Below are 26,758 nucleotides of genomic sequence, written 5' to 3' on the forward strand. Positions count from 1 at the left end.
AGCAGGTGATGTTATAAGTAAAGAAAGGATCAATAGAGACACTTTCTATGGTGTCTATAGGAAGGGGTCATATCAGCAGGTGATGTTATAAGTGAAGAGAGATTCTATAGAGACACTTTCTTAGGTGTCTTAAGGAAATGGGTCATATCAGCAGGTGATGTTATAAGTTAAAAAAGGATCAATAGAGACTCTTTCTGTTGTGTCTATAGGAAGGGGTCATATAAACAAATGATGTTATAAGTGAAAAATGGATCAATCGAGACTCTTTGTATGGTGTCTATAGGAAGGGATCACTACTATAGGGGGTTTTTGGACCCCCCAAAAAGAAATTAAGACCCCCAAGTTATATAATCTTACATAATCTCAAATGACATAATATCATGATGTCATGACGTCATACATTTTATAGCACCCATACATTAATGCTGACTCATCCTAATCTTTATCACCCATGTTCCTATCATGAATTCATGACGTCATATATTTTATAGCACCCATATATTAATGCTGACTCATCTTTTTATAGCACCCATTGACGTCATACATGAGTTAAAAAAAAAATTGTGTCACCTAACTCGAAGTCTAATTGGTACATAAGAATAACCCCCAATGGCGTCATGTATTATATGATGACTCATCATAACGCTGTAATCGTGTCATCTAACCGCTGGCTAATTGTAACATATGCAATACACAATATAAATTTAAGCCCCCCTACATATAACCCTTAGGTTAATTTTAACATTTGGAACTACAGTATAAATTGGACTCCCACAACATTAATTCAAGCAATGACGACGAAAACTAGATATTAATAGGTAAGTAATGAGAAATATTATTCATGCTGTCTTCAACAGGGAGAAAAAACAAGAATATATGTATTTATGTATTTATTTAAAGCTGTTTAAAATATGATTTGACAAAGTCATCGTTTACATAAAAATTTTCCGAAAAAAACATATCATATACATTATTGATAGAAATGTTAAAACAAATTCTCATTATTGCAAAAAAAACAACATAAAGTCCACAAATATCAGACGAATTAGATTGAACTTGTTTCGGAATAGAAATACACTTGTCCTTGTTACTGTTGTTTTCAATAAATCTCACAAGGTCTTTACTGTAGGTTCCAGGGTCTTTTCCAAGACTATCAAAATATTCTGATGTTGATGTATTATAGAAAATAACGCATATCCAGTGTTTTCCTGGATTGGGAAATGGATCTGTATTAATGATATATAGTTGTGGAAAATGTTTAATGATTGCATCGGGGAGTACATTTACCGCTGTAATGTTAATCACTGTTTCATTTAAACCTTTCAATGTTCTTAGTAGCTTTGACAACTGTTCTGTATTCATGGTTCCACTATCTTGATGTCTCTTGTCTCGTCACAAGTTAAAATGGCTTGGGATTGATAATAGCACAGACAATTTATAATCTCTGATGTAGCCGATCCGAATCTGATTTCTAAGCGTGCATTACCGTGTTTCACTAAATTCAGATAATCTTCCTGAAAATCACATGGATCTAAAGAGAACACAATGAATGTGTATCCTTTACCAAAGTCTGCTAATGATATGTTCAATCCCATGTCTTTAAGCCATTTATCACTGATTTCGAAAAGTCTAACGTATGCTGCTGCGTAATTTCTGTTTACTCCAAAATCCAAACTCAATGGAGACCCATAAACCTCCACGCCATTCACTTTCATAGTAACGTTTGTCATGTTGAAATGTTGAAAATTAAACGGATTAGCAGTATAATCTCCATTTGCAGCTTTTTGGGAAACTAGCCCAATTACTACTTTTGATGGAAGAGCTTTCGTAGTTTTCAGTGTTTTCATTGTAGCTGCCTTAATGAAACTTATTCTTCAACTGCGAAAACAACAGAACCAATACTTACCACTGCTTAGAAGCCTTAATTCTACCACAAATTCACATCTTTATAGCCAGACCATGCAGTCCTCATATTTAAGTATGGAATCATCCCAAACACCATCAGCACAGGGAAATATTAGCACGCCTGAACCATTCAATCGTAGCATCTACACGCCACCACAGTCATCAAGCCCAAAACATGATACACTACCATCACCACCTACAGTATTTCATATCAATGACCAAGAGGAATCACCTGAACCTTCTGCATCACCAATTGAATTGATGTCAATATCTCCCATTGCCAGTAGAACAAGAACCAAAACAAAAAAAAAGATCATGTTTGAGGAAATTAATTTGTAAAAAAAAATTACTTGGACATTTTGAATCAAAGTCAGAAAAAAAATCATAACTTTTGAATTATTTTTTTTTTATTTCTTTGGATAAAAAAAGACCATAATTGTCTGAATATTTTTTAGTGCATCAGTTTGTTCAAGAAAGAAAAATAGCAACAACAAAAAAATCAGAAATACTACTACTCAAGGTTTAGACTACACATTCCAAATAGGCTGATTTGTTGTCAATTTTTATTTTCATGAATGTTTAGACTACAATTCCACATAGGTTGTTTTGTTGTCAATTTTTATGTCCATGAAGGTTTAGCCTACAATTCCAAATGGGTTGTTTTGTTGCCAATTTTTATATTCATGAAGGTTTAGACTACAAATTCTAAAATATGTTTGTTTTATTGTCAACTTTTATATTCATTAGGGTTTAGAAAAGCATGTCTGTCATTATTATTAGATTAGATTTACAGTAGATGTAGCATTTAATCCCATTGTTGAATCTAGATTTTGTTGTAGTTGTTTTTTTTTTTTTTTTAATTTAGATATGAAGTTTAGAAAAAAAAAATGTCAGTCATTTTTACTAGATTTAATTTACAGTAGATGTAGTTATTTTTTACACTGTTAAATCTAAATTTTTGTTTTTAATTTAGATATTCAATTAATAACTAGTCATTTTGTATTTGTGCCAATGAATTTTATTTACAAAACACTCAATATATGTGCCATTAATAGCATTATTACAATACATCATAAATTAGGTAAACTTATAGAAATCTTAAAACATGTATACCCCCCTTTTTTTACTTTTTCATAAATATCACGTATCATGTTTATATGTGCCTATAAACTGTGATAAATTTATTTTAAATACAACACTAAATAATAGCTGTATGTTTGCTCATTATATGTGTCCATATTATGTAGTTCTACTTATTATTTGAAAAAAAAAATAATACTTATGGTGCTTATTTGAACAATACTTTTTTTTTAATATTTGTTATAGATGCATTTCTTTTATAATGTAGATCATTGATAATTTTTTTATTGTCTAGTTTTATACTTATGATGTTATTATTATTATGTTTTTATAAAATTTTATACACCATTATTATTAAACTACCTCATTTCTTTTTTTTTGGACAAAAATCAATGTTGTTGCCACTTTTGTTATATAAAATTTATACACTGTTATTGTTTAAACTACTGCATTTTATACAGATTATGACATTATGTACCTTATTTAATGCCTCTGATGTTTTACTACAAATTCCAGATGTGAAATGTTATTGAAAGAACTGAAATATATCCCATATCAAGAACACTTTGATATCATTGTTTTTGTTTGAATGTTTTAATACACTATTAATGTTAAGTTGATTTAATATGATCAGTTTAAATACTTTTTTTTGTGTTTTTGTTGTTGTTGTTGTATATTTTGTTATAATTACTGTTCCAAATAATAAAAATGTTTATTAAATGTTTTTCTTTTCACTAAGCAGCTGTTGATGTCAGGGGAGGAGGGTCTTAATTTGTGGTAAAAAAGGTTTAGATTTTTTTTCGTAAGAGATATGAAGGCTGTTGTTCACTTTTAGACCTTTTTTTTTGAAAACATAGACAACAAAAAGACCACATTAATACACGTGATGTCATTACTTGTGTCCTTAATAATAACCTTAGTAACATTTTTTTTTATCATAATGAATTAGAGTTTTGTTCAGGACACATCAAAATGGAAAAAATTGTTGAAGAGGAAACTGACAGTTTGGCCATTCCTATGGCATACTCACACTCGAGCATGAGATCTAGTATAAGTTCTTTGTTTAGGAACTATGACATTCATTTCGACATTTTGAAAATGACAGGAATTTTGGTACTTTTATCTATAATGAGTGCTACTTTGGCAATGACTCATCATATTTATGCTTGTGACAATTCTCAAAACAGAACTGATTGTATTTCATTATTCACTACCGACTCTTTGGACCAACAACAAAATTTTAGTTTGTGTACTTACATGAAACAATTTCAATTACCAGGACATTACTATGTCACAATATGTACCTATCAAGCAGACATCAGAGTTGATGTCCGAATGTATCTTAATGATAGACCTACAATCAAAGGATTCTTTCTGAACACAAATCAATATGAATATTTAAAAAGGTTGATACCACATATTGACAAATCTATAAGCAACGCAAGAGCAAGAATAGGACAATGATAAAAGAGAACCTGGTGGAATTTTCATGTACTATATACTTTTATGTGTGTATATAGACTTTTATGTGTGTATATATATATATATATATACAACTCGTCTAAACATCAACCCAACAATGTTAGATCTGTAAATTTGCTTTCGCAATATATATATATAGGAAATAATCGTATAACTATAGATCAGACTGATATCGCTATGAGTGACGAAAAGACGCTTCTCCCCTTTTCTTCCCCGACAACAATGTATATTGCCGGTCCGACGCAATCTGGAAAATCGATGTTCACCAAAAAACTCATCGAAAATGCTTCAAAAATGTTTACGGAAACACCAGATAGAATCTTGTATGCTTATTCCGAGTATCAGACATTGTTCGACGACATGCAGAATATTCCAAATTTAACTTTTCAAGAAGGACTACCAGACAAACAGGAAATAGACGAGTTTACCCTAAATACGAAACATGCTTTAATTATACTCGATGATTTAGTATCTAAAATTGTGCAATCCTCCGACCAATTGCATTTGTTTTCTGTAACCAGTCACCACAAAAAGGCATCAGTGGTGCTGATTTCTCAATCTTTGTATCCGCCAGGGAAGTTTTCGAAAAGTATATCCCTGAACTGTGCTAATTTTGTCTTGTTTCGTAATCCACGAGATATGCGTCAATTGACAACATTTGCCTCTCAGATACTTCCTGGCATGACAAAATATTTTAATGATTCTTATAGGAAGGCAACTCGGGAAAGATTTAACTACCTTTTTGTCGACCTGTCGAATCAAAGAGAGGACAGAGAAAAGTTTATGTTACGCACGGGAATTTTCCCCAACGATACTTGTGTGGTTTACAGACCTGTATAAAATAGACACCAACCCATCTTGACTTTTAATTCTGTTTTTGCTGACAAACATGAGCGGTCGTATGAGATCCAACTCAGTGTTATTGAAGTTTCTGTACAAGACAAACAAAAAGCAAAGAGTGACTGTCTTATCACACCTTAGTAAAGAAGAAATAGAAGTTTTTTCTGAGATAGCTCTGAACATTTATAAAGGAGTGTTTCCAAACAAAACGAAATACGTGAACACTTTAAAACCGTTTAAATCGATCGTTTTCAGACTGGGATCAAAGTCGGTGAGTAGTCAAAAGAAGAAGAAAATTCTGATCCGATACCAAAACATAATTCCACTCTTAATACGACCTGTTTTGGAATTTCTGTAGCACGATCATAATGGCTAAAGAACTGATATTATTAGCAAAGAGAAAATACGAAGAATTATTGGCATCGCAACCTTCAGCTAATGAAGACAATCAAGAAGACATGAAATATTCATCTGACCCTCCAGTAGATGTTTCAACACAAATTGGAAACGGCTTATTTGTTGAAAAAAATGATGATAATTATGCAGGCACGCCTGGAGTTCTTCAACATCCCTCACCTAAAATAAAAAATGCGAGACGGAGAAAGAAAAACGTAAAATGGATACCGTATTGACTCTATTTTTTTTTTTTTTTTATCTGTGTAAAATAGTTATAATAAAACAATAGAAATTGACAAGTTTTTTATTTATTCGCTACAATAACCAAACGGTAAAGTACTAAAGTCATTCAAGAGCCGTCTCTTGGTGTACACCATTTTGTATTCTTTTTGCTCTGGTCTGTTATACAATTTTCGTTTGCAACCAAGTCTAGAAATTTTTCGGGGATTAGTGGTTAGGATCGAATTTCTGTTTTTGTCAACTACAATATCTCTAATCGCCGAAAAATTTATAAGCTCTTCATTCGCTTTAGTTTGGAGAGAAAATCCTCTTACTTTACACTTTTTCTTTCCTGATACCATCCTGTAGGCGTAATTTTTAGGACCACCGGATACGAAATGAGTAATATACCCGTCTTCAGTCGAAATTTCGTTGGTCAGTTCACCCAAGTAGTTTCCTATCGGTAGTGTATTTGTGATTTGTTTGTTTCTATCTACAAATATGACGGAATCAGTGTCAACGTAAAGAGTGTTCTCGTCCGTCTTCTCGAGTACTTTATAGAGACTAATTCTAGCCCAACAAGTGGTAAAAGAGGCAATAAACACGTTGGTTTTGTAGTCTATAGGTATGAAAGACGGGTAATCGAAATGTTCCGTCTGTACAGTATTTTTATTGATGATGTGAAAGTCCCTTACGTCCTTTTTTGGATCTGAAAGTAACTGAAAGAATTTGTCGGCTTCATTTTCGGTAAAAAATGTGGTCTGTTTCATGTTTAACCGTTGTCCAAACTTTCCCCAAAAACTATTCAAACAAATTTTGGCGAGACTACGAAGACCTGGATTTTTTCTTATTTGATCGTAATCCAAGAGAATTCCTTCCTTTTGGGCATAGTCTGCTATGTAATCCATCTTTTGTTGTTCCGTTTCACACTCTGAGGGAAATCCGGAAGCTTCCTGTTTTAATTTCAAAAACAAATTAACATACCCGTCAAAAAGACCACCTTTCCCTGTTTGTCTGTCGTAGATTTTGGTTTCTGCGAAATCATATATTTCATAAATTTTGAGTATTCGATACCCTTTTGAACGAGCCAATTCTAACTCCGGTGTACACCAAGTTCCTATCATAGATCTGTTTGAATCTGTACATATACAACTACGCTGATTTTCTGTCTCTGCACATTGTTTACATAAAGGAAACTTTAATTTTCCGTTCGATAAGTACGGTAAAACAGGATGGTACAGACGTCTCGGTGGAAGAACTTTCACCTTTGCGATACCGAAATAATGTGAGAGATCGGAGAAATTGGACGTGACAATGGTTGGATGTCCGATAGGATATTTTGCATATTTATTAACGCTAGGATACAAACTGTAAGAAAAAGAAAAAAGGAGATAAGGTTACAGACATATAGGTTATAATTTTTTTTTATTTTTTTTATTTACCAACTTAAAAACTCTTTTAAAGATAAAGGGGTGTGTGTGAATATGAGTTAATAGTTTATCACCAGTCGAGTATAGTCAACACGTTAACATGAAATATCAATAATGCTATTGTCATTTTTAAAAAAAAATAAATTTACTGTTTGATTTGAAAACTATACATTATTCAAAAATACTAAGGATTTTTCTACCTTCAGACACAGATTACTGTAGCCACACAACCCTTTTTGGATTTTTTTTTGGTCCACAATGGTTTCATCAACTTTGCCTTTTTTTTTTTTTTTTTTTTTTTTTTTTTTTTTTGGTCTTTTCAATTATTTCCGCTTCTAGCGTCACTTATGGAGTCTTATATTATATATTATATATATAGACGAAACGCGGGTAAAAAAAAAATTATAAGTCTCTGATTAGGTATTTTTTACCTCGTAAAATCGTAATATTCAATCGTCTCCCCAGGTTCCGTGGTTTCATGGTACAATCTTATGGCATTTGTTCTTCCCCCGAAAAAACTGTCTCTCGGGTCAAGGCGATCAGTTACCTCGATAGAAGACACATAAGCTCTAATTTCCTCATCTTGCTGTAGTTGTTCCATAAACTCATGTTCCCAGACACTGACGTATTCGTACCCTCGACGTTTTAATTCCGTTTCTTTGTTTTTGGTAAGGTAGTATAGTTCGTTGAGAGAGTGTTTGGTGAGAGGATCGGTGGTACGTGTTCTTTCGTGTGGAAAACAGGACGGACAACCATGGAAACGACATCCTTTGGAAAAAAATAAAATAAAGAAAAAAATTAAAAAAGAAAAAAATTAAAAAAGAAAAAAAAAATAAGACCGCGCCGCGGACTCGAAGACCGCGGGCGCGCGCGCGCGCGCCGCCGCCGCCGCCGCCGCCGCCGCGGTCTTCAACACATCTTAAACACACACACACACACACACACACACACAGACACACACACACACACACACACACACACACACACACACAAACAAACAAACAAACAAACAAACTCACCGTGAAATTCGTATGCTATCCTTCTTGTACCTCGTTCTTCATATCCGTCCAATCTGTAATTCGTACCCTGTACTCTATGTTCTCCTCTTCCATTTAGAGCATGTTGAATATGAATCGTCGGTTGACCATCTTTTCGTCTGGCGGATTCCATGGTCCATTCTAACCATTGAATTGATATCTTGCTAAAATTGTCTCTCGATACGTAACCTTGCGAAGGGACCAACGCAAGAGGGGTTTTGAGGAAGACAGTCGTCGGTTTACCATATCTGTCAGAATCTATCGTATCTTTAGTCACCCAATCACCTTCAGGTATTTTGAAATGTACAACGTTGTTTTCATCAAATTTCGTTTGACACCTTACAGTCTCATTGTTTCGTCTGTCTATAAGGCGAGTTTCATATTCCTCGTCCAAAAACAATTCCCGGTAAATTGCTTGACACGCAGAGGCTATCGTAACGTAATCAAAGGGGTCTATACCTTCCCTTTGAGTTACCATTTCACCATTTGCGTTTAATTTTCTCTCCGACGTGACCTCCATCATTAACTGACGAAATTTCATGCAACCACGTCGTAAAATATCTACGTCGGAGACACAGTAGTCGTACATTTCCGATTGAAAGTCAAAAATGGCATTTTGCTTAGACGCATACCATTCCCGGAATTTCTGGACATCCTTCCCAGACATGTTTTCGATTCCGTAATAACTTTCATCGGGATACGGACCTCGATACGATTGATTTTCCTGTGTGTTAAACAAATGCGGAAAATAACCTTTCGTCACCTCTCTCAAACCAAAACATTCTGGTATTTTGGAGAGTTTCATTTGAATGAAATTAAGCGAATCTAGGAAGGTCAGATCCAGTCCTTTAGAAACGTGCATGTAGTTGATTTTGGAACCGTCAAAAATAATTTTGTTCGGTTTGACGCTGTGATTGTCCAGGAGACAGTTAAGTATGGGATAGTTATCGAATCCCTTGGCATTATGTGCCATCAACACGGTATTTTTATAACAGGGAGTCATGATATGCGAACAAAACTGTTGTGGTACGTCGTTCCCTCTAAATACCCGTTGTCTAAACCCACAACGGTTCTCGCATGGTAACGGTATTAATTTCTTTCGGAGGACGCTACATGTGTCGCAACGGCTACCACAAGAGTTACACTTCGAGTCTTTGGTCAATTCTTCGTTCTGGCATTTGACACATGAAGACTGCAGCACGGCAAAGTTTACCTTGTGTTCCGTTAGTCCACACCACGATTGATCGCATTTCACGCAAAGACGACATTTATCACACCTTGTCTCCAGATTACATTTCACTTCAACACCTCTTGGTACATGTCCATCCGAACACGATGCTTTGGGTTCACCCGCCTCAGAACGTGCACATATACCATTTCTCATAGGAAATTGTCTTCCACAAGGTACTCTTGGTGCGTAGCCATCTGTGCAAACCATCAATTCGTTTTGCGTAGTTTCAAAATCGAAAAAAAAAAATTTTCTAGGTTCGTCTGTAGTCGACTCTCTATTTCTTTGCCGGCGTTGAAAACACAAATGGTTTCCGAATTGGTATTCGAAACAATTTTTGCATTTCCATTCACCGCACTTGTGATCCTCCGGACTTCTTTTTTGTCTGCAGAGGACTTTTTTGCAGGTTCTACACTGATAAAATCTCTCGCACATGGACTTCTCTGTGTCCCTTCCTCTGGTGTCTTTCCTCTCGCGATGGCTAATGTAACAATCTTGATTGCGACATGTTCGATTGCAATACACGCACTGCTTTTGGTCTGCACTTGACTTGCAATTTTGGCTACCACATACGTCGCACGTATTTATGCAAGAGTGTCTCCCTTTGTTTTTGTAAGGTATTAAACAAGAAGCACAGAAGTACCCGAATCCAAAAAATCCATTAATGCTACCTATTCCGTCGAAATGCCCTCCTCCGTCTGTGGTGGAATTTTCGGTAAGGTACAGGTAAATATTTCTACGGTCTGGGTTATTTGCGACTCGACAGAACTTGTTACCAAGTTTGGCAGACAAAACCAAAATATTGACCTCAAGCAACTCTTCTAGAGCGTCGATGTCTCTGATCGTTAATGGTTTATTGATTGAAAGGTTGGCCTCTTTACACAAGGTCAATGCCATTGTTTTTCCGTAGGACTTCTTCCCATCACCTACATGCTTGTAGTAGCTCTTCGTTGTCATCCCATGTTTTATGACCTTCATGAACGTGTTCATATAGGGGGGATCGTTCTTGGTTACGTTTTTCCATTTGTCTCCGTGTACCATTTCGCACAGTTTTAGAAAACACCTTCCCACGGCAGTGGCCAAACACAAATGGTCGTCGTTGGATATCCGAAGCATGGATCTTTTCAGAGCTATAGAGCTATTCGGACCATTTAATCTGATGATCGGTAGTGTACGCCCGCTACCGCTTGGTATGGCTATGCGTCCAACAACGACGTTCATCTGCGTATCCAAAGGTAAATTTTCTTCGCTATTTAAGACATTTTCCACAGCTGTCATAACTCTGTTAGAGTCGATGTTGGACCATTTGTCCAATGGTACAACGATGGCATTGTTGAGATCAGGGTGAGTTACGATGACTCTTCCGAGGTCGCCCTCGTTGTTACCTCGAGCTCTGTTAAGAACGTCGTCAAACATTTCGCGTACTTCTTTCAAAATATCTCTCATCTTTTTCCCTTTCCATTGATCGTTGAATTTGATTTTGTACGTCGTTTCTCTCGCCAAATTTTTAGAAAATATTTTTTCCCCTGTTTTTTCAAAGATGTACGGTAACGATTCATCCGTTGCCCCATACCCCTTTTGACTGGACTCACCCAAATGGTTGGTCTGCTTTGTTTGCACCTCTGGTGTGCGAGAAGCTTTCAGTATAGAGATGTTGGGGTTCTGCCTACTTGTTTGTGGAGGATAACTGACTATTTGATTATTTACCGATTCGTGTACTGTCTGATGTTCCCGTAATTTGGATGGAAGATCGATTTTTATGCCGCAATGTTTACATGTTTGTAGATATGTGAGTCTGTCTATCACTAATTGGTTCGTCAAAAGTAGATTATCTATAGCCCAAACGATTAAACTGTTTGCATCCGTAAAGGTCTGTAAAATATTTGTTATGAAATTTGTTATTCGCTGTTGTATGACAGGATGGCTCGTTAGATAGTTTTCTTCTGCCCATTGGCGGAGTTCCGGTAAGGAAGCAATGGTACTTACGAAATCCGACAAACTTGGATATTTCTGGCTCATTTCCCTTATTTTTTTCTGTAACAAACAAACAAACTAAAAAGATCATGTTTAATATCAATATTTTTAAAAAAAAATCAATGCATATAATTTATAGACCCTATTTTTTTCTGCTGCGTCATGATGACAAACCATTTAAGAATTTAAGCACCCAGATCGATTTGCCATGCCTTTTAGCAGAGGTATTTCATCCCCTACTCGTTCGCGATTGGTCATGTTGAAAAAGTAAAATAACGTATAAATATTTTGTTTCATGACAGTATTTTCATACTCAGGGTATAACATGATGGGATTCGATAGAGAACGTACCGAATACAGATGCGGTTGCTATTCCGAATACTATTCGCACGATTCATTTTTTTACAACGATTCCAGAGGTGGTTTTGTCAATGTTTGCGGAAAACACGACCATGAAGATACAGCACGAAGTGATCATTTTGAACATATCAAAGCCGAACGTGTAATAGGAAAAGCTGAAGACGTTTTAACGACACAAATGAAACCTGTCCCTATTATTAGGTATCTAAAGGAACAGAGAATGATTTCCGATGATGATGCAAGCAGGCTGCTAAAATATGATTCAAAGTCTATAATGGTAAAGGAGCTGTTACAGATTTTCATTCAGCGTATATCATTAAATCAATTGAGGTTGACATTAATAAAAACTGAACAGACACAGTTACTTAGATATTTGACAGATTCGGAGCAAAATCAAGAAGACGATACTGAAAAAAGCTACGAAGGAAGATGTATGTTACATCTCGAGGGAGACTGCTATGTCGTTGCCAACGACTATAAAGGCTGTATTTACATTCACATTCGCAAATACATGACAAAAGGATCTAAGAAATTTCCAACTAAACAAGGTGCGAGTCTTACGCTCTCCAGATGGCTGATGTTAAAATCTAAGAAAGATGAGATCGACCTAAAGTTTAAAAACGGACTTGATGGCAAACTTGAAGAAGAAGATTTGATTCATCTAGGAGGTGGTGTATACATTACAATAAATCCAGAATTCCCTACTGTAGATATTAGACATTTTTGGAGGCCTCAAGATGCACCTAAAGCAGTCGCTACAAAACGCGGTGTAGCCTTGAATAAGTTTAAATGGGAACGTCTCTGTTATGTAATGGATTTGATGATAGATTTCGTACCAGAATTGAATAGTGGTGTCATCTGTGAGTTTACCCACGACAACGAAATGGGTATTTTGGCCTGTAAAGAATGTAATCCCTTCCCGGAAACTGATGAAGACCATCCCGTCCCAGAGGATGAAAACGACACTTTACCACTACCACCACTTCTAGACAAACAAGAGGGGATTCCTGAAATTGCTAATTGAGTTGTGTAAAGAAAAGAACCGTATATTATATACCGTATATTATATATATATATATATATGCATTATTAAATTATACATCGATTCATCAGGCGTTATGTGTTTTTTTTTTTTTTATTCTCTCCTTCTCGAGCTATCCCGATAGGAGGTAGCACTTTGGTATGTGAGACATTCCCATTCCAGATTTAAAAAAAAAAAGATCAAATCATAAAACGAGTATTAACATGAAAGGTTTAAAAACATATTTAATACGTGATTCATTGGTATAACATTAATTACGTTGGTGACTCTTGAATGGGCTCATGAAAATGAGTAAAAAAAACCAAAAAAAAAAAAAAAACGATTTAAAAAAAAATCAAATCATAAAACGAGTATTAACATGAAAGGTATAAAAACATATTTAATACGTGATTCATTGGTATAACATCCATTACGTTGGTGACTCTTGAATGGGCTAATGAAAATGAGTAAAAAACAAAAAGAAGATTACATCAGAAAAATATGGACTGACCCCAGTCATCCTGCAGCATTTGCCGGTCCTGATAAACTTTATAAAATAATTCAAAAAGATGGGAAGTTTGACATAGGTCGCGGCAGCGTTAAAAGAATTTTAGCCAAAATAGATACTTATAGTGTTCAGAGACCTACTAGAAAAAAGTTTAAAAGAAATAGGGTAATCGTGTCTGGTATCGATGCGCAATGGGACGGTGACCTCGCATCCATGGAAAATGTATCGAAATACAATAAATACAAATTTTTACTGATACTGATAGATATATTTTCCAGGTATCTAATAGTCAGACCGTTAAAGGATAAAAAAAGCACTACAGTTGCAACGGCATTAAAATCTATTTTTAATCAAAGTAACAGAAGACCATCAACTATTCGTTTCGATCAGGGAGGAGAGTTCAAAGCGAGTGTAAAACAATATTTGAAGAAAACAGGGATTCATGTTTTTTACACCCATAACTCTCAGATAAAGAGTAACTATGCGGAAAGAGTTATCAGAACGTTAAAAAATCGTATATATTCCTATTTCATGGAAAACCAAACGTACAAATATATAGATGTACTTCAGGATCTGGTAACTAGTTATAATAATACTCCACATCAGTCGTTAGGAGGTGCAACACCAACTTCGGTGACGAAAAAAAATGAGGATGAAATTCGGTACGTCCAATACCTAGCAAGGCAAAAAAATAAAAAACCAAAGAAAACGACAGAGCAAAAAAACCAAAAACCAATAAAAATGACAAAATCCAAGAAGAAGAAACGACCTTTCTATAAATTTAATTTGGGTGATCACGTCAGAGTTTCTCAACTAAAAAGAGTATTCGAGAAAGGATATCAGGAAAATTGGACATTGGAATATTTTACGATTTCAAAAAGATTTAAAAGAGATAATCTTGACATTTATGTTTTATTTGATGCCTTAGGTGATAGAATTGAAGGAACATTTTACCGAAATGAACTTCAGAAAATAGAAAAATCTGATAATGAACTATATAAAATTGAAAAAATTACCAAGAAAAGAAAGATAGCGGGGAAGGACCAAGTTTTAGTTAAATGGTTGGGATGGCCTTCTAAATTTAACTCGTGGGTATCCAAGGATGAAGTAAAAGAATTCAAATAGACAGTTTCATTCGTTATTCGGTCATTGTGTATTCAAGATGAGTCTGAGAATTGTTGTCTCTTCAGCAGACGGGATTGACTTATTTTCCGATAATCAAACTTTTAATTTCAGAGTCAAATTGAATAGAACAATACAGTTAGATGGATATTGGGTTGTGGCACTAACGGAGTTTACTTCTACCGAACAAGTTGACTTACACAAATCATTATTTATTTTTTCGGATATGTGTCAACAAAGTTTTATAGGAAACAACGAGCAACCATTACTTAGAAGAGTACAATTTGAGAGAAGAAATCAACGCAATATGATATTTTACAATCCTTATTACATCCCTGTTCGAACAGGCTCAATGGAACATATCCATGTATATATAACAGATGATAAAGGAGTATTTGCTTCATTTCTCAAACAGCCGGTTACACTGACACTTCATTTTAAAAAGTTTCCTTTTGTCCTTTAAGATGAACAGTTTGACATATGTAACAGATCCTAGTATGTGGGAGAAATTTTATAAAAATATGGTAAACAGAAATTTTAATCCATACAAATACAAAAACAGTAAAAGAATAAATCAGACAGGGCGTGGTTTACATGGCAGATATAGGGGTTCCTACATGATTCCTGTTAACGCAAATGCTGTGGAGGAGACTGAGCCGATGCAGGGCCCTACGACTATGGTGTCACCAGTTGCTGCTGCAGAAGAGAGAGCATTTTCACAAATGAAAACAGAAACGGCTAAACCACATGTTAAGATACAGAAACATATAAAACGGTCAAGGAAACATAAAATAGTCAGTAGAAAAAAATCGAACAAGCAGTCAACATCTAAACTGAAAAAAGAAAAAAACTTTCAAAAGGAAAATCAGAAACGATTATTCTGATAGTGTGTGGAATATCAAAAAGAGAAAGAAGTAATCATGTCTTTTTTGAGCGGGGATAATAAGGATATTGGACAACCTCAGGAATTATCTATTTTTGCATCTCCTCCTAATCAAGTAGCTGTTGAAAAAGTAACATACACGGAAGAACGACCTATTTCGAATTTAATCAATGATTCTACCCCCATAGAAATAGTTGTTTCTGGAGCTGGAAATGATTATATAGATTTAAGAAAAAGTCGTCTATATGTCAAAATGCAAATTTTAAAATCAGATGGAACTAAACTAGTAGATGATGAAAAAACAGGTATCATTAATTTACCGTTGCAGAGTATGTTTTCACACATTGATATTTACATGAACAATAAGCTTATATCAATAAATTCCAACAATTATCCTTGGAAAGCCTATTTCAAGACGATACTTTCTTCTGGAAACGATGACCAGAATTCACAACTTCAAAGCCAACTCTTCATGAAAAACGATGACCCTATGGACTCTGTGAGTCTCAATTCCGGTATAGTTAACAGAATGCAATTTACACAAGATTCAAGAGTATTCGAGTTAGAAGGAAATTTATTGGAAGATGCACTTCAACTGGATAAATATCTTATAAGTGGTGTCGATATCTACATGAAACTTTTCAGATCAAATGTTCCCTTTCTACTCATGTCTGAAGAAATTTCGCCAAGTTACAAAGTCAAAATTTTGGATGTGTTTTATAGAACCGCGAGAGTCAAATTGGACCCGGGAGTTATAATGAACCATCGAAACGAAATACAAAAATCACCAGCCCAATACATGATCACTAGAAGTCACGTTATACAAAATGTAATTCCTAAGGGGTCAACTGATTTTTTTTGGGATGCAATGTTTCCGAAAGCTCTTCCATCAAAAGTAGTAATTGGGCTAGTTTCCCAAAAAGCTGCAAATGGAGATTATACTGCTAATCCGTTTAATTTTCAACATTTCAACATGACAAACGTTACTATGAAAGTGAATGGCGTGGAGGTTTATGGGTCTCCATTGAGTTTGGATTTTGGAGTAAACAGAAATTACGCAGCAGCATACGTTAGACTTTTCGAAATCAGTGATAAATGGCTTAAAGACATGTGATTGAACATATCATTAGCAGACTTTGGTAAAGGATACACATTCATTGTGTTCTCTTTAGATCCATGTGATTTTCAGGAAGATTATCTGAATTTAGTGAAACACGGTAATGCACGCTTAGAAATCAGATTCGGATCGGCTACATCAGAGATTATAAATTGTCTGTGCTATTATCAATCCCAAGCCATTTTAACTTGTGACGAGACAAGAGACATCAAGATAGTGGAACCATGAATACAGAACAGTTGTCAAAGCTACTAAGAACATTGAAAGGTTTAAATGAAACAGTGATTAACATTACAGCGGTAAATGTACTCCCCGATGCAATCATTAAACATTTTCCACAACTATATATCATTAATACAGATCCATTTCCCAATCCAGGAAAACACTGGATATGCGTTATTTTCTATAATACATCAACATCAGAATATTTTGATAGTCTTGGAAAAGACCCTGGAACCTACAGTAAAGACCTTGTGAGATTTATTGAAAACAACAGTAACAAGGACAAGTGTATTTCTATTCCGAAACAAGTTCAATCTAATTCGTCTGATATTTGTGGACTTTATGTTGTTTTTTTTGCAATAATGAGAATTTGTTTTAACATTTCTATCAATAATGTATATGATATGTTTTTTTCGGAAAATTTTTATGTAAACGATGACTTTGTCAAATCATATTTTAAACAGCTTTAAATAAATACATAAATACATATATTCTTGTTTTTTTCTCCCTGTTGAAGACAGCATGAATAATATTTCTCATTACTTACCTATTAATATCTAGTTTTCGTCGTCATTGCTTGAATTAATGTTGTGGGAGTCCAATTTATACTGTAGTTCCAAATGTTAAAATTAACCTAAGGGTTATATGTAGGGGGGCTTAAATTTATATTGTGTATTGCATATGTTACAATTAGCCAGCGGTTAGATGACACGATTACAGCGTTATGATGAGTCATCATATAATACATGACGCCATTGGGGGTTATTCTTATGTACCAATTAGACTTCGAGTTAGGTGACACAATTTTTTTTTAACTCATGTATGACGTCAATGGGTGCTATAAAAAGATGAGTCAGCATTAATATATGGGTGCTATAAAATATATGACGTCATGAATTCATGATAGGAACATGGGTGATAAAGATTAGGATGAGTCAGCATTAATGTATGGGTGCTATAAAATGTATGACGTCATGACATCATGATATTATGTCATTTGAGATTATGTAAGATTATATAACTTGGGGGTCTTAATTTCTTTTTGGGGGGTCCAAAAACCCCCTATAGTAGTGGGATCATATCAGCAGGTGATGTAATAAGTAAAGAAAGGATCAATAAAGACACTTTCTATTGTTTCTATAGGAAGGGGTCATATCAGCAGATGATGTTATAAGTGAAAAATTGATCCATCGAGACTCTTTCTACGGTGACTATAGGAAGGGGTTATATCAACAGGTGATGTTATAAGTAAAGAAAGGATCAAAAGAAACACTTTCGATGGTGTCTATAGGAAGGGGTCATATCAGCAGGTGATGTTATAAGTAAAGAAAGGATCAATAGAGACTATTTCTATTGTTTCTATAGGAAGGGGTCATATCAGCAGGTGATGTTATAAGTGAAGAATGGATCAATAGAGACACTTTCTATTGTGTCTATAGGAAGGGGTCATATCAGCAGGTGATGTTATAAATAAAGAAAGGATCAATAGATACACTTTTTATGGTATCTATAGGAAGGGGTCATATCAGCAAGTGATGTAATAAATATAAGAGGATCATTAGAGACACTTTCTATTGTGTCTATATCGAGAGGTCACATCAGCAGATGATGTTATAGGTAAAGAAAGGATCAATTGAGACACTTTCTATAGTGCCTATAGTTTGGGTCATATCAGCAGGTGGTGTTATAAGTAAGGAAGAGACATTTTCTCAGCTGTCTATATCGAGGGGTCATATCAGCAGGTGATGTTATAAGTAAAGAAAGGATCAATAGAGACTCTTTCTGTTGTGTCTATAGGAAGGGGTCATATCAGCAGGTGATGTGATAAGTAACGAAAGGATCAAAAGAAACACTTTCGATGGTGTCTATAGGAAGGGGTCATATCAGCAGGTGATGTTATAAGTAAAGAAAGGACCAATAGAGACTATTTCTATTGTTTCTATAGGAAGGGGTCATATCAGCAGATGATGTTATAAGTGAATAATGGATCAATAGAGACACTTTCTATGGTGCCTTGAGGAAGGGGTCATATCAGCAGGTGATGTTATAAGTAAAGAAAGGATCAATAGAGACTATTTCTATTGTTTCTATAGGAAGGGGTCATATCAGCAGGTGATGTTATAAGTGAAGAATGGATCAATAGAGACACTTTCTATTGTGTCTATAGGAAGGGGTCATATCAGCAGGTGATGCTATAAATAAAGAAAGGATCAATAGATACACTTTCTATGGTGTCTATAGTAAGGGGTCAAATCACCAGGTGATGTTATGAATAAAGAAAGGATCAATATATACATTTTTTATGGTGTCTATAGGAAGGGGTCATATCAGCAAGTGGTGTAATAAATATAAAAGGATCATTAGAGACACTTTCTATTGTGTCTATATCGAGAAGTCACATCAGCAGGTGATGTTATAGGTGAAGAAAGGATCAATAGAGACACTTTCTATAGTGTCTATAGGAAGGGGTCAAATCAGCAGGTGATGTTATAAATAAAGAAAGGATCAATAGATACACTTTTTATGGTGTCTATAGGAAGGGGTCATATCAGCAAGTGATGTAATAAATATAAAAGGATCATTAGAGACACTTTCTATTGTGTCTATATCGAGAGGTCACATCAGCAGATGATGTTATAGGTAAAGAAAGGATCAAATGAGACACTTTCTATAGTGCCTATAGTTTGGATAATATCAGCAGGTGGTGTTAAGAGTAAGGAATAGATCGATAGAGACATTTTCTAAGCTGTCTTTATCGAGGGGTCATATCAGCAGGTGATGTTATAAGTAAAGAAAGGATCAATAGATGCACTTTCTATGGTGTCTATAGCAAGGGGTCATATCAGCAGGTGATGTTATAAGAACAGAAAGGATCAATAGAGATTCTTTCTACGGTGTCTATAGGAAGGGGTCATATCAGCAGATGATGTAATAAGTAAAGAAAGGATCAATAGAGACACTTTCTATTGTGTCTATAGGATGTGGTCGTATCAGCAGGTGATGTTATAAATAAAGAAAGGATCAATAGATACACTTTCTATGGTGTCTATAGGAAGGGGTCATATCAGCAGGTGATGTAATAAATATAAAAGGATACACATGTATTATACCTGTCCGAAATCAGGAGCATGGTTTTTTTTTTGCCTATTATCGTGTCTGTTTTCGATTGTTTAGTATAAAAAAAATGCCAGTTATTTGACACTATTCAATTTGAGGTCATTAAGCTTACTTTGCTCCGACTAAATATTCAACGCCATATTCATTGAAAAGTTCTCTCATTGGCAAGCATGATTACCAAATATTATAAAATTATAATCACATCAGTAGCAGGATAATTCGATTATTATGGCGGTCCCTTCAACAGACATCCGGAAAAAAAATCTCTAGAATTTACACCGTTTTTGGTAAATTATGTGTGTTGCCCATAATGCAGCAGCCAGGGGTCCCTTTTCACGAGTCCTCCAACTACTACCTCATCATGTGAACTTGAAAGAGGGTCAATGTCATACGCTATGTTAAAGAAATCTTCTACTTGCTCGTTTTTGCCTGTGAAGATGGTAAAACCGTCATCTCTATATTGACAATGTAATTTGAATTTTTCTTTCCATTGGAACTTATCGAAGATATTTATCAATAGGACAGAAATGTGAAGATATGTGCGTAATGGTGAAAATCTACCACCCATGAGCGCTCTAATAACTTGTTTGTATAACTGTGCATTATACCCAAATTCATTGTTTCTAAGGAATATTTTATCAAATACAGTTAAACCTTTTTTGAATCTTTAAAGGATATTCTTGTGTATCAATTAATTCTACTGCATTGATAACCGTTTCTTTTATTTACGATCATTTTTGAGTACATTTACGTTACATCATAGGCAATTAGAATGCATTCCCTTTTTATCTTGTGTGACTCTATCTTATTAATGAAATCTGTTGTACCTAGAATTCAAAAGTTATGCCTCTTCAATAATGGTTTTATATTAGGTCAATTAATTTCCCAATCTCAATCCATCTCTTGGGAGAGTTACACCTATATTGATGATCGGTCGTAAGGAACATTAATTAATGTACATTGTATCATACTAGTTAACCAGTTCGCAATAACTCATTACATGCATTTATGATTTCTCATGAATTTTTGGAAGGCTGAGGTGTCCATGTTTTGAATCATTAATATACTTTTAAAATTATACGTATGGATAGCTATTTCGTTTTGTTCTATATAGATTTTCAACTATATATTTTATTATCATATAGCAAATAAGTGAATTAGCGATCAGTGTAAATTATGTTCTTTATTGCCATGTTTTAAATATATTAAAAACCCCGTATAGAGGTGCTCTTAATTGCAGGAAGCTTATACAGATAAGAAGAACAAATGTTCCGAATTAATTATAAGAGACTTCCGAATATTCCTCCATAGACAATATTTCTAACTAATAAATATGCGTGAACCCACAAATATCACTACAATACAGCAATATCGGACTTACTAATGAATCAAATATTGTTTCCTATAAGTTTACAAGGTTTATCCAATCCAATTGTTTTCTTAATCATTCAAAATGCTTTCCTAGCTTTTTTCCATTGGTAAGGATACCGCTAAATATAAGTAGACGCTTTAACATTATTCACAAGCAACACTATTAAATTGGGATAAAAGATGACACCATGATGGAGATGTGGTTAAATATTTTTTGCACTAGACATGATGAATATATTGTAAAATTATACTCAATTCTTTCTGTATTTTTTTGTGAAAGATGAACCATATATATATAAAGTTTCTCTTTCGGTCCTTTCTTTACTTATAACATCATCGGCTGATATGAGCCCTTCGTGTAGACACCAAACACAGTGTCTCTATTGACCCTTCCTTTACTTAAAACATCACCTGCTGACATGATCCTATTGATCCTTTATGTACTTATAACATCATCGGCTGATATGACCCCTTCGTGTAGACACCAAACACAGTGTCTCTATTGACCCTTCCTTTACATAAAACATCACCTGCTGACATGATCCTATTGATCCTTTATATACTTATAACATCGCCTGCTGATATGACCCCTCGATATAGACACCATAGAAAGTGTCTCTATTGGTCCTTTCTTTACCTATAACATAACCTGCTGATGTGACCTCTCGATATAGACACAATAGAAAGTGTCTCTATAATGATCATTTTATATTTATTCCATCACCTGCTGATATGACCCCTCGATAAAGACACCAAAGAAAGTGTATCTATTGATCCTTTCTTTACTTATAACATCACCTGCTGATATGACCCCTCGATATAGACAGCATAGAAAGTGTCTCTATTGATCCTTTCTTAACTTATGACATCACCTGCTGATATGACCCCTCGATAAAGACACCATAGAAAGTGTCTCTATTGATCCTTTCTTTACTTATAACATCACCTGCTGATATGACCCCTTCCTCAAGGCACCATAGAAAGTGTCTGTATTAATCCTTTCTTTACTTATAATATCACCTGCTGATATAATCCCTCGATATAGACACCATAGAAAGTGTCTCTATTGATCCTTTCTTAACTTAAGACATCACCTGCTGATATGACCCCTCGATAAAGACACCATAGAAAGTGTCTCTATTGATCCTTTCTTTACTTATAACATCACCTGCTGATATGACCCCTTCCTCAAGGCACCATAGAAAGTGTCTGTATTGATCCTTTCTTCACTCATAACATCACCTGCTGATATGATCCTTCGATATAGACACCATAGAAAGTGTCTCTATTGATCCTTTCTTTACTTATAATATCACCTGCTGATATGACCCCTTCCTATAGACACTTAATCAATAGAGACACTTTCTTAGGTGTCTATAGGAAGGGGTCATATCAGCAGGTGATGTTATAAGTAAAGAAAGGATCAATAGAGACACTTTCTATGGTGTCTATAGGAAAGGGCCATATTAGCAGGTGATGTTTTAAGTAAAGAAAGGATCAATAGAGACTTTTTCTATGGTGTCACTAGGAAGGGGTCATATCAGCAGGTGATGTTATAAGTAAAGAAAGGATCAATAGATCACTTTATATGGTGTCTATAGGAAGGGGTCATATCAGCAGGTGATGTTATAAGTGAAGAGAGATTCTATAGAGACACTTTCTTAGGTGTCTTAAGGAAATGGGTCATATCAGCAGGTGATGTTATAAGTTAAAAAAGGATTAATAGAGACTCTTTCTGTTGTGTCTATAGGAAGGGGTCATATAAGCAAATGATGTTATAAGTGAAAAATGGATCAATCGAGACTCTTTGTATGGTGTCTATAGGAAGGGATCATATCAGCAGGTGATGTAATAAGTAAAGAAAGGATCAATAAAGACACGTTCTATTGTTTCTATAGGAAGGGGTCATATCAGCAGATGATGTTATAAGTGAAAAATTGATCAATCGAGACTCTTTCTACGGTGACTATAGGAAGGGGTTATATCAACAGGTGATGTTATAAGTAAAGAAAGGATCAAAAGAAACACTTTCGATGGTGTCTATAGGAAGGGGTCATATCAGCAGGTGATGTTATAAGTAAAGAAAGGATCAATAGAGACTATTTCTATTGTTTCTATAGGAAGGGGTCATATCAGCAGGTGATGTTATAAGTGAAGAATGGATCAATAGAGACACTTTCTATTGTGTCTATTGGAAGGGGTCATATCAGCAGGTGATGTTATAAATAAAGAAAGGATCATTAGATACACTTTCTATGGTGTCTATAGGAAGGGGTCAAATCAGCAGGTGATGTTATAAATAAAGAAAGGATCAATAGATACACTTTTTATGGTATCTATAGGAAGGGGTCATATCAGCAAGTGATGTAATAAATATAAGAGGATCATTAGAGACACTTTCTATTGTGTCTATATCGAGAGGTCACATCAGCAGATGATGTTATTGGTAAAGAAAGGATCAATTGAGACACTTTCTATAGTGCCTATAGTTTGGGTAATATCAGCAGGTGGTGTTAAGAGTAAGGAATAGATCGATAGAGACATTTTCTAAGCTGTCTTTATCGAGGGGTCATATCAGCAGGTGATGTTATAAGTAAAGAAAGGATCAATAGATGCACTTTCTATGGTGTCTATAGCAAGGGGTCATATCAGCAGGTTATGTTATAAGAACAGAAAGGATCAATAGAGATTCTTTCTACGGTGTCTATAGGAAGGGGTCATACCAGCAGATGATGTAATAAGTAAAGAAAGGATCAATAGAAACTCTTTCCATGGTGTCTATAGGATTGGGTCATATCAGCAGGTGATGTTATAAGTAAAGAATGGATCAATAGAGACACTTTCTATTGTGTCTATTGGATGTGGTCGTATCAGCAGGTGATGTTATAAATAAAGAAAGGATCAATAGATACACTTTCTATGGTGTCTATAGGAAGGGGTCATATCAGCAGGTGATGTAATAAATATAAAAGGACCATTAGAGACACTTTCTATTGTGTCTATATCGAGAGGTCAAATCATTAGGTGATGTCATAGGTAAAGAAAGGATCAATAGAGACACTTTCTATGGTGCTATGAGGGGTCATATCAGCAGGTGGTATTATAAGTAAAGAATGGATCAATAGAGACCCTTTCTAAGTTGTCTATATCAACAGGTCATATCAGCAGGTGATGTTATAAGTAAAGAAAGAATCAATAGAGACACTTTCTAAGCTGTGTTTAGGAAGGGGTCATATCAGCAGTTGATGTCATAATTAAAGAAAGGACCAATAGATACACTTTCTATGGTGTCTATATCAAGGGGTCATATCAGCAGGTGATGTTTTAAGTATAGAAAGGATCAATAGATACACTTTCTATGGTGTCTATAGGAAGGGGTCACACCAGCAGGTGATGTTATTAGTAAAGAAAGAATCAATAGAGACACTTTTTTATGTGTCTATAGGAAGGGGTCATATCAGCAGGTGATGTTATAAGTAAAGAAAGGATCAATAGATACACTTTCTATGGTGTCTTTAGCAAGGGGTCATATCAGCAGGTGATATTATAAGTAAGGAAAGGATCAATGAGACACTTTCTATGGTGTCTATAGGAAGGGGTAATATCAACAGGAAATGTTATAAGTAAAGAAAGGATCAATAGATACACTTTCTATGGTGTCTTTATCAAGGGATCATATCAGCAGGTGATATTTTAAGTAAAAAAAGAATCAATAGAGACACTTTCTTATGTGTCTATAGGAAGGGGTCATATCAGCAGGTGATGTTATAAGTAAAGAAAGGATCAATAGAGACTCTTTCTGTTGTGTCTTTAGCAAGGGGTCATATCAGTAGGTGATGTTATAAGTAGAGAAAGGATCAATGAGACACTTTCTATGGTGTCTATAGGAAGAGGTTATATCAACAGGTGATGTTATAAGTAAAGAAAGGATCAATAGATACACTTTCTATGGTGTCTATATCAAGGGGTCATATCAGCAGGTGATGTTTTAAGTATAGAAAGGATCAATAGATACACTTTCTATGGTGTCTATAGAAAGGGGTCACATCAGCAGGTGATGTTATTAGTAAAGAAAGAATCAATAGAGACACTTTTTTATGTGTCTATAGGAAGGGGTCATATCAGCAGGTGATGTTATAAGTAAAGAAAGGATCAATAGATACACTTTCTATGGTGTCTTTAGCAAGGGGTCATATCAGCAGGTGATGTTATAAGTAAGGAAAGGATCAATGAGACACTTTCTATGGTGTCTATAGGAAGGGGTTATATCAACAGGAAATGTTATAAGTAAAGAAAGGATCAATAGATACACTTTCTATGGTGTCTTTATCAAGGGGTCATATCAGCAGGTGATGTTTTAAGTAAAGAAAGAATCAATAGAGATACTTTCTTATGTGTCTATAGGAAGGGGTCATATCAGCAGGTGATGTTATAAGTAAAGAAAGAATCAATAGAGACTCTTTCTGTTGTGTCTATAGGAAGGGGTCATATCAGCAGATGATGTTATAAATGAAAAATGGATCAATCGAGACTCTTTGTATTGTGTCTATAGGAAGGGGTCATATCAGCAGATGATGCTATAAGTAAAGAAAGGATCAATAGAGGTTCTTTCTACGGTGTCTATAGGAAGGGGTCATATCAGCAGGTGATTTTATAAGTAAAGAAAGGACCAATAAAGACTATTTCTATTGTTTCTATAGGAAGGGTTCATATCAGCAGGTGATGTTATAAGTAAAGAAAGGATCAATAGATGCACTTTCTATGGTGTCTATAGCAAGGGGTCATATCAGCAGGTGATGTTATAAGAACAGAAAGGATCAATAGAGACACTTTCTATTGTGTCTATAGGATGTGGTCGTATCAGCAGGTGATGTTATAAATAAAGAAAGGATCAATAGATACACTTTCTATGGTGTCTATAGGAAGGGGTCATATCAGCAGGTGATGTAATAAATAGAAAAGGACTATTAGAGACACTTTCTATTGTGTCTATATCGAGAGGTCAAATCATTAGGTGATGTCATAGGTAAAGAAAGGATCAATAGAGACACTTTCTATAGTGCCTATAGTTTGGGTCATATCAGCAGGTGGTGTTATAAGTAAGGAATAGATCGATAGAGACTTTTTCTAAGCTGTCTATATCGAGGGGTCATATCAGCAGGTGATGTTATAAGTAAAGAAAGGATCAATAGATGCACTTTCTATGGTGTCTATTGCAAGGGGTCATATCAGCAGGTGATGTTATAAGAACAGAAAGGATCAATAGAGATTCTTTCTACGGTGTCTATAGGATTGGGTCATATCAGCAAGTGATGTTATAAGTGAAGAATGGATCAATAGAGACACTTTCTATTGTGTTTATAGGAAGTGGTCGTATCAGCAGGGGATGTTATAAATAAAGAAAGGATCAATAGATACACTCTCTATGGTGTCTATAGGAAGGGGT

At 35.0% G+C, this 26,758-nt stretch overlaps 4 protein-coding genes across 4 annotated transcripts; 2 read left to right on the top strand and 2 right to left on the bottom strand.

Annotated features, from left to right (window-relative positions):
* Positions 1-1,358: 1,358 nt before the first annotated feature.
* On the bottom strand, positions 1,359-1,847 carry LOC134726351 (uncharacterized protein F54H12.2-like). Its single transcript, XM_063590750.1, has one exon. The coding sequence runs from the start codon at positions 1,845-1,847 to the stop codon at positions 1,359-1,361; it is 489 nt and encodes a 162-aa protein (XP_063446820.1).
* Positions 1,848-6,011: 4,164 nt separating this feature from the next.
* LOC134726353 (uncharacterized) lies at positions 6,012-7,953 on the bottom strand. Its single transcript, XM_063590751.1, has 2 exons — positions 7,784-7,953; positions 6,012-7,290 (listed from the first exon to the last, which is right to left on the bottom strand). The coding sequence occupies exons 1-2, from the start codon at positions 7,951-7,953 to the stop codon at positions 6,012-6,014; spliced, it is 1,449 nt and encodes a 482-aa protein (XP_063446821.1).
* A 5,482-nt stretch (positions 7,954-13,435) lies between these two features.
* LOC134726354 (uncharacterized) lies at positions 13,436-14,605 on the top strand. Its single transcript, XM_063590752.1, has one exon. It carries the CDS (start codon positions 13,436-13,438, stop codon positions 14,603-14,605), a length of 1,170 nt encoding a protein of 389 aa, XP_063446822.1.
* Positions 14,606-15,522: 917 nt separating this feature from the next.
* On the top strand, positions 15,523-16,599 carry LOC134726355 (uncharacterized protein F54H12.2-like). The gene has a single exon (XM_063590753.1). It carries the CDS (start codon positions 15,523-15,525, stop codon positions 16,597-16,599), a length of 1,077 nt encoding a protein of 358 aa, XP_063446823.1.
* Positions 16,600-26,758: the final 10,159 nt, after the last annotated feature.

The sequence above is a fragment of the Mytilus trossulus genome, chromosome 7, assembly GCF_036588685.1.
Source record: "Mytilus trossulus isolate FHL-02 chromosome 7, PNRI_Mtr1.1.1.hap1, whole genome shotgun sequence".
Classification (NCBI taxonomy): domain Eukaryota; kingdom Metazoa; phylum Mollusca; class Bivalvia; order Mytilida; family Mytilidae; genus Mytilus; species Mytilus trossulus.